Source organism: Dama dama, chromosome 16, assembly GCF_033118175.1.
Source record: "Dama dama isolate Ldn47 chromosome 16, ASM3311817v1, whole genome shotgun sequence".
NCBI classification, from domain to species: domain Eukaryota; kingdom Metazoa; phylum Chordata; class Mammalia; order Artiodactyla; family Cervidae; genus Dama; species Dama dama.
In genome coordinates, this window is record NC_083696.1 from 22,463,627 (window position 1) to 22,478,534 (window position 14,908).

At 44.6% G+C, this 14,908-nt stretch overlaps 1 protein-coding gene across 1 annotated transcript in view; it reads right to left on the bottom strand.

Annotated features, from left to right (window-relative positions):
• Positions 1-14,908, bottom strand: part of SHC3 (SHC adaptor protein 3) — a 186,494-nt gene that overhangs the window by 64,089 nt on the left and 107,497 nt on the right. The window contains exons 4-6 of the mRNA XM_061163554.1: positions 14,720-14,839; positions 11,148-11,201; positions 4,335-4,386 (exon numbers count right to left, since the gene is read on the bottom strand). Of these exons, the coding sequence (XP_061019537.1) occupies positions 4,335-4,386; positions 11,148-11,201; positions 14,720-14,839 (226 nt within the window). The remainder of the gene's footprint in view (positions 1-4,334; positions 4,387-11,147; positions 11,202-14,719; positions 14,840-14,908) is intronic.

Genomic DNA, 14,908 nt, shown 5'->3' on the forward strand with positions numbered 1-14,908 from the left:
ACAGAAGAAGCCTGGAGGAAGTCAGGGAGTGAACCATGGGAAAGTCTAGTATAAGAATGTCACAGGCATGGGGTTAAACAGGTGCAAAGGCCCTGAGGCAGGTGCTTCCTTGACATGTTCAAGGATGAGCCAGAAAGTAGTGCAGCTGGAGTGGAGGTGGGAGAAAATCATAGGAAACAAGACAGCAGATAGACCAGGAATCAGCTCACATCGTGATGAGTGAGACAAGCTCTGTTGGGGGAGGAAAGACTTAGCTCATGGCTTATCACAGTGAGAGGCCTAGGAGACTTGTGAGCAGAGATGTGCAACAGGCTGGTACAAGTCTGACTTTCAACCAGAGTCTGAAAGTTTGACTTTCTGGGCTAGGCAGAAATATTCAGGGTCTTCTGCATAACATGTTTAAAACCCAGAGGTTGGCTTGTTTGTTAAAAAAAACACTGTTGACAATAGCCAGATAAGGGAAAGAACAACCTAATCATTCACCCACAGGAAAAGTAACCTCCCACCACAGAGTTATTTGATGAAGTTTAACCTCCTGGCTTGAAAAAACGAATCGTTGCTTTCACTTATAATGAGGTGATGAGGTTTTGCTTCTAGGGAAAGGAAAAGTTGAAGTAAGTGCTCTATTATTTAAGGAGTTCATGCTCTGTAAGGTTCTAGCAGAAAGTTACCTTCTAGGACCTACAAAGTTAAGGTAACCTACAAAGTTACCTTCTGGGGCCTCTGGTCCAAAGCCAGAGGAACCCTAAATTCAGGGTTGAAATGACCGTGAGCCAGTAGAGCAGCCTGAAGAAGGAAGTGTGGTCGTGTGAGCAGCAGGCCATGGGGACTTCCCTCTCAAGCCCATTCACCACATTTCCCCTTATTCAGGAAACCCTGGAGGGAAAGCAGCTTCTAACCCTGGGGTTAGAAGCTATACAAGCTGAACAGAGGGCTCTCTGCCATCAGGTCATCACCACAGGACATGATTTTCTACAGCAAGTTTAGGAGTTCCAGTGGGTGCCTGAACAGGGATGCTACTGTGCTTATAGGTTATAGGAATACAAGCCACCTGCAGGGAGCCATATGTCTAAGCAGAACAATATCTTTTAGCTACTTTTGTGACCCGAACAGTCCATCCTGAACCAACAGACATTTGGTTGCAGGGGAATCATTGGGTCATAATCCAAATTTCATTATGAAAAGAAAATGATATATTAGGATCCTGCAAAGCCTACTTTGTTGCATTTTATCCTACATATATCAGGAGTTACCTTCCAGGCCTCCTTCATGGGTGGCTTTGCCTTTCAATGATAAGTTGCCAATTTCATGAAACTTGCTCATTTGCAATGCTTATCTCCTCGAGATGGTTACCATAGAACTTAATGACTTGGGTCAGAGATCCTTTGCTCTTCCACCAGATTAATTAGATAAACCATGGATTCTTGATATTTGAGAGAAATATATAGATGCTTGCTGTAAATACTTCTAGATTAACCAAAACACACACAGGAAATGTATAAGCAGGAATCACTGTGGAAAAGACGAATGATAATGGTGAGGGACTCTGACGCATCTCTGTAGGATTTTGACAGAAGACTTTCTGGGTTCCAGATGTGGAACCAGATATCTGTCCAGTCTGAGGAGCTCTGCTGGCAGCCAGGGAACCACAGTGCTATAAGGCTTACCCCAGCGTACTGACTGGGGCCACTGTGTGGGGAGTTGGCTATCTAAGAGTCCAAATAAGAACACTTACTCCCAGAACATCTTGCTAATATGACTCCTGCATGTCAGAGGCCATTCTTACTAAATTAAACTCTCTGCCTGGAGGTTTAATTCCAGGAGGAGGAAGAAGAACAGAGCAACCGGGGGAGCCCTCCACCAGCATCTTATGGAAGGAGGTAGGGGAGGGGTGGATACAGGGGATGAAGGCAAAGCAGACTCTGAGATACTGTTCATAGTTGGACTCATGCAACCCGCCTCCCTTCACCTACTGCCTCACGAAAGCTGGAGCTCCCTGTATGTGTGTGTTTGCGGGGGTGGCAGGGGTGGGGACAGAAATGTGATGGATAAAGAAGGCTACAAATTCCTGTTGGAGGGCAGGTCTGGTTCCCTCATCCCCTGAATCTGAGATGACTAGGACTGCTTTGATTGGTAAACTATGACAGAGGTGGAGCCATGCCTGGCCTTCCACTGGACGTGTCCACATTGGCATCATGGAGCTGCTACGCGGGACGTCCTACTTCTTTGATGGAGGAACCACCTGGAGGGACCCTGAGACTCCATGCAGAGGGAGAAGGACCCTGCTGGCTTAGACTTCTAGTCCTTCCTGACAAGGTATGAGGCATGGAAGTGAAATCAATCTGGCCCTTCTAGACCAGGCCAGCTACCAGCCAATGACCACCCAAGACCCTGCTGATGCCACATAGAGCAAAAAAAATTGGCCAACTGAGCCCCGCCTGGCCTCGTGACACAATGTATCAAAAAATACTTTTAAAATGATGGTCGTTAAGCCACAAAGTTGTGTCACAGGCAACAGATAACTAGAAGGAAGGAGTGAACATCTCCCACAAAGCATCTCAAAGGACCCCTTTGCTGATGGTACCATCAAAGCACCAGCAGCATAGCACAGGGGTCTGGCATCTGTCTTCACACTAGCACTGCACACGGGTCCCAGGGAACAGCTGGTCTAGAAACCAACATGCATGTGAAATATATCCTGATTTCCTTGACTTTGAAAAGGCGCTGTGGGCAGAAGGCACTGCTGGTTTCTGCCTGTGAAACAAGACAATAGCTTGTATGCTTCTATGGCCCTAAGGCAAATTGCATGGGGTTATATTCCTTCAGGGTCTGTCCCTAGAGCCCGATTTCTCAGCCTTGGCTGAACATGGGCAGCACTGCTCTGAAACCTGAGCAATGGGATTTTTAAAATTCCCTAAGTGATTTAAAATGTAGCTCATTTTGAGAACCACTGACCTAGGAACCCTTAAACGTATCAAAAGAAAGTATAGGATTACTGCAGGTTAACTTGGAACAAACAAAAATAAAAGAACTTCAACCAGTTTAACTCTGGAATGTGGTGCAGTCTGCCACCTCCCCCTCCCCGAAGGTTAGTTGGAAAGCATAATTTCAAAATCTTATCTGTGTTGAAATTTTAAAAGAAGAGTGTGTGTGTGTGTGTGTGTGTGTGTACAGACAAAAGTTCTGCAAAGCCAACTAGGCAATTTTAATTGGTTTCTGGGGTAGAGGGTGGGAGGAGGAGGGGAACCAATGGTGGTGAAGGGAAGGGCCATTTTGTGTTGTTACAAGCCCCACTGCTGAGCGTCATCGATGAGTTCTCAATTGGAGCCGTGCGCCACCTGGTGGCTGCCTGGAATTCAAGAGTAGCACCCTCCCTATTCAGCCCACCGGCCCAAGCTTATTAACACTGGCCGGGTGGGGGCATTGTTGTAACTGATGGGGTGGTGGGTACGAAGGGAAGGTCTAGGGATAAACGGTCCACGAGGATGGGAAGTACTTGATTCTTCAAATCCCCTACCTAGCCTGTGTTTGAGGCCTGTGTCTAGCATTTTTTGCGGGGTTTAACAGGAGAGCCCTGAGCTTGGACACTGGCCTCCAGGGCTGTGCAGAGCAGTGGACAGTTGGCAGTGGACAAATGAGATGGTGTCGGGCAGGAGGCTAGCGGTTTGTACAGGCTGCAGGTGTAACTGAGTCCACCTTCAGAGTCTAAGTGGGAGCTGCCTTGCTCAGGTCAGGTGTACCAAGTGCTGGCCGTCTGGATACAGGTGTGGTTCAGGCTCTCAGATACCCAGCATCTCCTAACCCAGCCAGGTGTGTGGTTCAGACTCTCAGATACCCAGCGTCTCCTATACAGGTGTGTGGTTCAGACTCTCAGATACCCAGCGTCTCCTATACAGGTGTGTGGTTCAGGCTCTCAGATACCCAGCGTCTCCTATACAGGTGTGTGGTTCAGACTCTCAGATGCCCAGCGTCTCCTAACCCAGCCAGGTGTGTGGTTCAGGCTCTCAGATGTTACCCAGCATCTCCTATACAGGTGTGTGGTTCAGACTCTCAGATACCCAGCGTCTCTTATACAGGTGTGTGATTCAGACTCTCAGATATCCAGCGTCTCCTATACAGGTGTGTGGTTCAGACTCTCAGATACCCAGCGTCTCCTAACCCAGCCAGGCGTGCCGCCACACTTCACTGCCTGTAAAGCTCAATTATCGCTGACAATACGAGAGAGCACTTGTTCGTGCAGGTGAAGAGGGCTGAGACCATGAAGACCAACTTGTATCCAGTGTTAAGCCCAGCTGCACGTGAATAAGAAATGACAGAGGTCACACATGGCTTACCTCTGCGATTAACAGGGTCCTTAGCAACGTACGCAACGTAGTCTGTTGTGTCCTGTGAAAGAAAAAGGAGATGTCACATCACTAACCACGGGTGAAGCAGATGCATCGTGTACACAGCAGCTCAGACACCAAGACCAGCCCAAACGACAGACCAGCTAAAGGACATGTCTCGAACTGTAACGGAGGGCAGAGATCACCGGAGATCGGCAGACAGCTCTTGCATACTCACACTGTGAGCAGCAAGGACCTAGAAGGCCCAGGTACTCAACATGTTGGATCACCCAAGGAGTTGTAAAAACACTGATCACTGAGTCCCAGCTCCCAGATAATCTGATTTAACTAGAGTGGATGTGGGCCCCAGACATCAGAATTTTTAAAAGCTCCACAGATAATTCTATTATGGACGAAGGCTGAGAAATACTGCCATCAGCTCTCCAACAATGGTGCTCAAATCTGAGCTGGTGTCAAGAGTCCCCGACAAGGCTTGTTACAGTGCAGATTGCTGGGCCCCACCCCATGGTCTCCAACTGGGCAGGTCCGAGCTGAGGGCCCAAAATGTACATTTCTGACAAGCATCCAGGCAGCAGCTGCTGCTGGTGCTGCTGATCTGGGGGCCATACTGAGAAAATCAGAAGTGGATGTTCAAAGACTGGTTACAAATACCCCTAATGGGTGGGTGAGATATGATGACTTAATGACTGATTTTAATCCTTTTGAGATGTTTCCAAACTTTGAATTCTATTGAGAATTCTCCCCCTTACACATGAAATACAAGTCCCCTTGCTGATTCACCTACTTGGCACAGAGAGGAATTGATGATCTCAGAAGTGGGCCTAGGCAGCCACGTGGGTTTTAGTTTCTAAACAGAGGAACCAACAATTCTCTGAATTCTTGCTTTTTTTTTTTTTTTTTTGGTTGTGCTGGGTCTTCATAGCTGCACGTGGGCTTTCTCTAGTTGCTGCAAGCAAGGGCTACTGGCTAGTTGTGCCCAGGCTTCTCATTAAGGTAGCTTCTCTTGTTGTGGAGCACAGGCTCTAGGGCACGTGGGCTTAGTTGCCCTGCAGCCTGCGAGCTCAATTCCCAGACCAGGGATCAAACATGTGTCCCCTGCATTGGCAGGCCAATTCTCAACCACGGGACCACCAGCAGTGGCCACAGGACTGGAAAAGGTCACTTTTCATTCCAATCCCTAAGAAAGGCAATGCCAAAGAATGCTTAAACTACCGCACAATTGCACTCATCTCACACTCTAGTAAAGTAATGCTCAAAATTCTCCAAGTCATGTTTCAACAATATGTGAACCGTGAACTTCCAGATGTTCAAGCTGGATTTAGAAAAGGCAGAGGAACCAGAGATCAAATTGCCAACATCCGCTGGATCATCGAAAAAGCAAGAGAGTTCCAGAAAAACATCTATTTCTGCTTTATTGACTGTGCCAAAGCCTTTGACTGTGTGGATCACAATAAGCTGTGGAAAATTCTGAAAGAGATGGGAATACCAGACCATTTGACCTGCCTCTTGAGAAACCTGTATGCAGATCAGGAAGCCACAGTTAGAACTGGACATGGAACTTTCCACAGACTGGTTCCAAATAGGAAAAGGAGTACATCAAGGCTGTATATTGTCACTGTGCTTATTTAACTTATATGCAGGGTACATCATGAGAAACACTGGGCTGGATGAAGCACAAGCTGGAATAAAGTTTGCTGGGAGAAATATCAATAATCTCAGATATGCAGATGACACCACCCTTATGGCAGAAAGCAAAGAAGAACTAAAGAGCCTCTTGAGGAACATGAAAGAGGAAAGTGAAAAAGTTGGCTTAAAGCTCAACATTCAGAAAACTAAGATCATGGCATCTGGTCCCATCACTTCATGGCAAGATGGAGAAACAGTGGAAACAGTGGCTGACTTTATTTTGGGGGGTTCCAAAATCACTGCAGATGGTGACTGCCGCCATGAAATTAAAAGAAAGACACTTACTCCTTGGGAGAAAAGTTATGACCACCCTAGATAGCATATTAAAAAGCAGAGATGTTACTTTGTCAACAAAGGTTCGTCTAGTTTTTCGTCTAGGCTATGGTTTTTCCAGTAGTCATGTATGGATGTGAGAGCTGGATTATAAAGAAAGCTGAGCGCCAAAGAATTGATGCTTTTGAACTGTGGTGTTGGAGAAGAGTCTTGAGAGTCCCTTGGACTGCAAGGAGATCCAACCAGTCCATCCTAAAGAAAATCAGTCCTGAATATTCATTGGAAGGACTGATGTTGAAGCTGAAACTTCAATACTTTGGCTACCTGATGCAAAGAGCTGACTTATTTGAAAAGACCTTGATGCTGGGAAAGATTAAAGATGGGAGGAGAAGGGGACGACAGAGGATGAGATGGTTGGATGGCATCACTGACTCAATGGACATGAGTTTGAGTAAACTCTGGAAGTTGGTGATGGACAGGGAGGCCTGGCGTGCTGCAGTCGATGGGGTCGCAAAGAATTGGATACACCTGAATGACTGAACTGAACTGAACTGAACTGGACCACCAGGGAAGTCCCATCTCTGAATTCTTAAAAGCAAAAGAAAGACTTTGCTGCAAAGTTGATATTTTCAACATTCAAAAAATTCTCAAGGCAGAGGAACAACTGGTAAAGTTCTCCCCATGGCTCCTGGTATTTCCCCAAAGTGATGGTTTCAGAGGATTCCAAGGTTATTTGTTTTTGCTTTTTTTTTTTCCAGCATTTGCAAGACTGTCATGAGTTCCTTCATTGTGATTCTCTGTGGGCAGAGAAGACAACCCCTTCTCTCCCTACAGCGCTCCAGAAAATCCTCCAATGTGAGAGGGAAAGGGGGAGAGTGAGGGTGGGGGTGGGGTGGTGCCATGGTATGATCATCCATGGCAGGGAGTTCATGGTTCAACGTGTTTTTCCAAATATCACTCCCCAGAACTCAGCATCACTCACTAAAAAAGGAGAGCGCTTCAAGCAGCTCTTGATATATTGGACTGCTAACCTGGGGTCATTCTCCAGCATGCAGTCTGGCTAAGCTGTTTCCTCTTCCTTCCCAGACCACTCTCCTTTGGTATATTCACAGACTAACCTGGGAATTGGAGTGGGAGACCAACAGTCAACACAGCTTCCGATTGTTTCATCAGGGAAGATCTGCTCAGAATCTGAAGCTATTTTGCAAAAATAAGGATTGTAGCTTGTCATCATAGACACCCTTTCTGGATGCAAGAGATGTGAATGTCAGAAGTGACTCTAGAGAACATTAGTGTTTCTCGATCTGAGATCGATGGGACGCTGGGTTTGGGCAGGTATAGTTTCCAGCTTTTGAGATATCACCAGAATCTCTTTTATGGTTTCCCTTCCATGAAAATCTTAAAAGTTAATACAAGAAAATGTGGGATCATTCGAACAACCACTGTGTCATCAAGTTCTGCCTGCAATTTCAGTGCCAAGATTTTCAGTGGGGTTTCCAGCATTCTGGGTGCCAAATTTTTTAAAGAATTAGAGAGAAAAGAACAAGCAGACTAGATGGCTTTGCCCCACCTGAAGCAATTTAATGTCACTTTTGTACGCAGTGATGTATGACTGAAGTGTTTACTTGAATAGAAGAAATTAGTGGAAGGAGTGAGTCATCCAACGCCTGTGATAGTACGGTTGCTGCCCTCAAAAGCACCATGGTGTCCAGTTTTAGAGTCACATTGGGAGCAGAGATTTAGTTTCAGCAAAACTTTATGCATCACAGTAAATTAATTTTACTTTGGATGTTGTCAAGTCTTACTGTTTTTATTTGCACTTCCAAGTTTGATTGGGATTTACAATTCAATAAAAGATGTAAACAAAAGGAGTCTATACATAATTTATTTTTGCATATATTTTGATAATAAAATTAGAGTCCACACTTCTGGCATATACAGGGAAATGATTCTTTTTCAGTCCTTACTCCAGTCTGAGAAATGCTCTGCTGACTCCAAGCTAGGGAAGGAAGACTAGACAAGAGACATGATATGCCCCTGTCATTCAGCTGATCAGCGGTTAAGCCAAGGACACAGCCTTTCTGATGCCAAAAATGATGCACTTCTGGCACAGTAGGGAAATGTATTGCTATTCAAAACAATGCTATTGACATCACCCAGTCACACAGTGAGCACTCTAAGTTCCAAAGATGGGGTTGCCAAGGGCTTATTCTGTATTTATACATGTGTCTTCTCACTCCCAAGCTTTTCTGAGCCCAACCATTATTCTGGCATTCTTTTTAGTGATCTTTTAGAACTGCTAATAATAGTAGATAATAATTGTAGTATGCCTATTTATTGTAAGGATTAACAGTTTGTCTTATTCATCTTATTCTTATAATGAACAAGAATAAAACAATTATAATGAATAAGAATAAGACAGATACTGTCTTATTCCAGTCTGTCTTATTTGACAGACTTATAAAACACCATATTCTTACCCAGTAAACTGAGGCACAAAGCGAAAAATTGACACATACTTAGTATCAGAACAAGGAAGAGAAATAAGAATTGTTAGTTTTATTTAAAACATCTACCAATTGAAATGGTTACAAATAAATTTGGAGTGGGAACTCAGGCACAAGGTGATATGCACTTGAATTGCTTAAAATTAAAAAGTAACTAGGTTTCCTATCCCCTAGAATCATAACATTTTTGTATCAGAAAAAACATTAATAGTTATGAATTACTTTAGGGGTCACTGAAATGTTTCCTTTGTTAAGAAGAGGTGATGATGAAAACTGAAAATAGTTTACAGATCTTAGTGCATCCTGGATAAGAAAAAATAGTTTCAACACAGGACAATGTATTTGACTTTCCAGTTCCCATATCTTTGCACCTCCTCTCATAACATCATCATGAAGATGAAGTTTGAGACAAGTTCTTGAAAGGAGATGTTGATGCAGGTGTTCAGTGTTTCTGCATCTTATTTTTCAAACTGGGTCAACTTCCAAATTTAAGAAACTGGTTTCAAGCATTACATTAGGCAAGAAGTAGACAACCAGTGCAAAATAATCAGACCTGGTTACAGATGTAAGTATAGACATGTGCTCTTCACATCAGGTGGCCAAAGTATTGGAGTTTCAGCTTCAGCATCAGTCCTTCCAATGAATATTCAGGACTGATTTCCTTTAGGATAGACTGGTTGGATCTCCTTGCAGTCCAAGGGACTCTCAACAGCCTTCTTCAACACCACAGTTCAAAAGCATCCATTCTTCGGTGCTCAGCTTTCTTTATAGTCCACATCCATACATGACTACTGGAAAAACCATAGCTTTCACTAGATGGACCTTTGTTGGCAAAGTAATGACTCTGCTTTTTAATATGCTATCTAGGTTGGTCATAACTTTTCTCCCAAGGAGTAAGCATCTTTTAATTTCATGGCTGCAGTCACCATCTGCAGTGATTTTGGAACCCCCCAAAATAAAGTCTGTCACTGTTTCCACTGTTTCCCCATCTATTTGCCATGAAGTGATGGGACCAGATGCCATGATCTTGGTTTTCTGAATGTTGAGCTTTAAGCCAACTTTTTCACTCTCCTCTTTCACTTTCATCAAGAGGCTCTTTAGTTCTTCTTCGCTTTCTGCCATAAGGGTGAAACTTTAGCAGAGGTTTAAGGGCAAAGAGCCATCTACAGGGTGGCCAAGTCCTTCTCCTGCCAGGGCCCTTGGTTCAGGCATCTCCCTGTCTCAGACCCTTGAGATGCAGCCTGTATCTCCCCAGCAGGAGCACCTGAGTGATGCTGGGAAGATGGGGGTGATACCTCCCCAGAGGCTGCAGCAGGTGGGGGAGAGAAGGGCAAGCACAGGCTTTCCTGTAGCGAATACACTCAATGTCATGGTTACACTGTCCTTTGGAAATGTGAGACTGGAACCAGCAGAAGAAATCACTCCCTTGATTTGGCTTTCAATGTGCCAACAGCAGTTTTACAATCAGGCTACCCAGGTAGGAGTGTGGAAGAAAGGTATATGAGTTAAACATGGAGTCTGGGAAAAATCCCCTTTCCTGGCTAGAAATAGACAAGGTCCCTGGCCTTGGGATAAGAAGTAATTAATATAATGCACCGATTACTCAGGCTATCTTGGACCAGTAAGCCTTACATAAAATCTGAATACTGCCTACCGACAATTTGATAAAATAATACAAACAGCGATAAGGATAACAAAAATACTGTCCTACACTGAAGCTGAATGCTAGCCTTGTATCATAGATTTCCTGACCATATGTGGGGAGCAAATTCCCTAGTTAGGCCACCTTCTTAATAAAAGAAGCAACGAAAACTGGAACATTCTCCTATTCTCTATCTTCTCTCTCTTCCCTGTTGGGAAAACAAATCATTAAAAGACGACAGTGTTAAATTTGGAGAGAAAAATACCAATTTCAAATATTTAAGAATAAGTCAGAGTAAGTAAATTCACAGCCTTTGAATAAACTTAAAATCCCAAAATGGAGAACTCCGGGGAAGAGCCAAGAGGAAAACAGGAACACAGCAAGGCTGGCAGGGTCAGGCGCACACGCCGGCCACTTTGGAAACTAGGGAGCTATGCCACTACCCCTTAAGAAAGCCACTGCTTCAGAGACTTTTGACAGCTTTTGACTAATGAAATGAAATTTAATAGTGGGTCTTTGCCATGTGTCAACCCTAAAAAAAAAATGATAGGAAGAGCTTATGGAATGGAAGCCGAAGTAGCTGGTATCACAGTTAAATTTCCTTACAGGGTTCTAAGAGGCATGCTTTTGAAGCAGGGTCCCTTCTCAGCAACTCTGACAAAAACAAGCGAAAACAACTCAAGGGGTACTTACCGGGTCTCCCCCGGAGGCAAAGGAGATGGACTGCATGTGATGATTCGCTATAATCTGCCAGGCCGAAAACAAGAAACAAAGATGTACTGTTATTAGCCTTCCCATGTCTTGGAAAACAAACTGCTTGTTGGCAGACAATACAAATCAATAAGGTTTCCTGAAAACTGGTAAAATTGGTACCCAATGAAAAGAACAATTATAAAAGTGGTAACAATAGATAACCTCCAGTGAAATTTCACAGCATCTAACTGCGCATCTAACTACTTTGCCAGAATTATCTCATTTACATCTCACAGCAGCCCTGTGAGGTAAGAACTATTGCAATCCCATTTTACAGATGAAGAGCCTGAGGCTCCCAGGGGCTAAGCAAGCAGTTGGCTCAAAGCTCTATAGCTAATAAAAGGCAGAGTTGGGACCTGAACACAGAGGGTCTTAATAACCATGCCTCTTTGAGAAGGAAAACGTCTCACCCACACACCAAAACACTTCAACTGTGCAGTTTGTTTCCAAAGACACATGGGGTCTAAAGACCCCATAGCTGGAGGGGAGGGGAATGTGGCTGTCCCCTACTTCATCCGGTTTGTAGCATGAGCACACGAATTAGCCTATATCCAAGATCAAAATCAATGCCCTCTCCAGCACTCTTGTCATTGATCACTTTAAAAACCAGCAAGGATGTTCCAAGTTAATTTTAAAATGGGAAATTTCCATTAGCATTATCAACTGCAGCATACAGAGGAATTGAGTAGACACTGAGCAAATTAGAAGCTGCCCTAAATTTAAAAAGCTACATAAGTCTTCCCTGCTATTTTTATCTTTTTAAAGACAATGCAATGACACTGAAGTAAATTTCCGGGGGTGGGAACAGCACTCTTGCCTCCAGCCCAGCAGAACCAAGTTTGTTTCTGCACAGCCCCCTCAGGCCCTCGCCAGCAGGCAGGCAGGCAGGCAGAATTCACAGAGCCGTAATCCTACCATCCAAGGGATTTTTCCGATCGTGCGCCAGTAAAACTCAAAGCAAAGCTATAACTGAATTATAAGATAAAATGAGATATTTTTAAATGCCTACTTCAGTTGTTGGCACTCACAAAACTACTCAGAATCTAGAAGAATCCTGAGCATACACATGAATAGAAACAGTGAGTCTAGCTCTGTAGCCTGTACTCAAACCCAGCTGGATCAAACCAATAGTTGCCTTTTGCAGCTTTCCGTTTCCTGCCTCTAGTCTAGGGGTAGAGGGCTCCCAGGAGAGCAGTGAGGACGTAGCAGTCCCCAAATGATGACAAACTGTGACTTCTAAAGTTGTTCGTTTCTGCTTGTTAATTTTTTTAATTTTTTTATTCTAAAGAAGCCCGAAAGCTGAGATTTGGAAATCAAAGATTTCAGAATAAAATGGACATCATATTTGGTCAACATGACCATTACTGTGTGATTTTATGCTGTCCCTTTGGGTGGAGTAGAAATTGAAAAGGAGAGTAAGAAAATGAGAGCTAATTAACTAAAAGACGTGTTTTGCTCTGAGGGTGTTTCATCTTGCTTCTCCTCCTTGCAAGCTCTGCAGAGGAGAGCTAGCACTGCATTTCTGTTGTCTCTCTGGATCGGGAAGGGCATGCCCACTCAAGCTCCTTCTCAATTTGCTACAGCCAGGCCTAAATTCGGGAGAGGCTGAGGGATGTGAGCTCTGTCTCTTGCCAAACCTTCCTCAGACTGTGCTCATGTATCTGCACTGGCATCTCCCAGGACTCTTGAGCCTAGCACTCCCTCCCCAGGGCAGGACCATGAGACCAGAACATACCCAACCAGCCCCCAACCGCAGGATGGGGAAGGCCAACCATCGTGACCTCATCCTTTGTGCTCTGAGAGCCTGCCTCTCTCTCTCTCTTTTTATTTTTTGAGGTAGGACATGAAGTATAAGGTGGAATTACAACGATCTCACAAAATTGAGGACCATGGCCTGAGGATTCCTAGAAACAAAAGATGCAGCAGTCACATGCAATAAAAATGGAAGAGAACAGACCGTGGTTGCCAAGCGGGGAGAAGGCAGGAGGGAAACACAGGGAGTCGGGGATTAGCAAATGTAAACCTTTATATAGAGAATGGATAAACAACAAGGTCCTACACTATGGCATGGGGAACTATGTTCAGATCATGTGATAGATCATAATGGAAAAGAATTTTTGAAAGAATATATTCATATAAATACATATGTAACTGAATCACTTTGCTGTACAGTAGAAATTTACAAAACATTGCAAATCAACCATATTCAATGTTTAAAAAAAGAAGAATGAAATTGGGCATGTGAGGGGAACCCTGAGGAAACCTATCTCATTAACTTTCACGCTCAATCATGCTGCATCCCAAGCCACCACAGCTAGAGGCAGCTCCAGAGAGAGGCTGAGCCCATGGCATCTTTCTAATCTACCACGAGATGACTGGTTACCCACCCCTCAGAAGGGCCGATGAGAAAAGACAAGGAATTATCCACCAGTTGAGTGAGGACAGAGGAATGGAGTGAGAAGTGGCACCCAGTATGCCAAAGCACAGCCTAGGCATTGCCTCTCGTTTCTATGCCAGATCTAGAATTTACTTCAGCATCTGGGGTTGGAGGTGGAGTCCTATTCATCCTAAATGAAGCTGGGCAGGCTGCTTGCTCACCTGACGGTGTGGAAATCAATAAATATGACTATGTTTAGCAAGATGAAGGTAACCCTGGGCGTCCCCGGTAACACACTGCGGAGTGGGGAAGTGCGTCACTCAGAGGTCTGTGGATCGCCCAGCCTCCTCCATGGAGACACACCTGAATCCCAGCTTCCACTGCCGCCAGCAGAACCCCAGGCTGAGCTGAGCATGTTCACTTCCTTTGTCTCCTCTGGCCTTCAGAACCAAAGTTCTCTTGGTTCCAGGACAGCTCCTCATACACCCACTTTCCCAGCTGAAGGAACTAACAGTCAAAGAAACTTAAATGAGAGGCAGTGTGGAAAAACCCAACTACCTTAACAGAGTCTGCCTCAGTAAGCTTCATCACCCCCACCTCTGTCAGCCAGGACCCCGCCACACTGGATGTGCCACAGATGCACCCCGTCACATCAACTCCATGACAGTCTCAACTGTGAGAGGCTCGAAAATAATGACCCGCTAAGAAATTAAAAATACTATCAATTAAACCACAGCATGTGACCATTTCAAAGATAATAAATGTGAAAATTAAATGTGGGCTGTAGAACCAACAAAATACAACGCAAGAGAAAACAAAATGGGGCAAAGGGACATTGATAGGAAACTTTTGCATACACAAATACACCTCTTTTTAGCTCTAAGTAAATCAGTGATTTCATGCATTTTCCTTCCTTCCCCCAACAAAAAAAAAGTAATTTATAGCAGAATTCAAAAGACCCAATTCCAGCTATCACTCACTTGATGAACTTTAAAAGTGGCCAGAGTTTGTAGACTGGTGAAAACTTTACACAAATGTGTTTCACAGGGACCTGATAAAGCTGGAAACGGGAAGTCCTTTCAAACAGTCACGGTTTGGGGGTTCTGGGAAGGGCAGGGCATGGGCACCTACAGACCTGTTTGGAGTCCGGCGTCCGCAGGTTCAGGCTGGCGGTGGAAATAGTCAGGGAAATGCTCATGCCTGCAAACTGGAGGTTGCTCTTGCCCAAGATGCTGGACAACATTTTGCTCGGAGGCTGTGAAATGAAGAAGCATTATTTTAGCTTTCCATTCTCTGGAGGCCGCACTGTCAGGGCCCCCACACC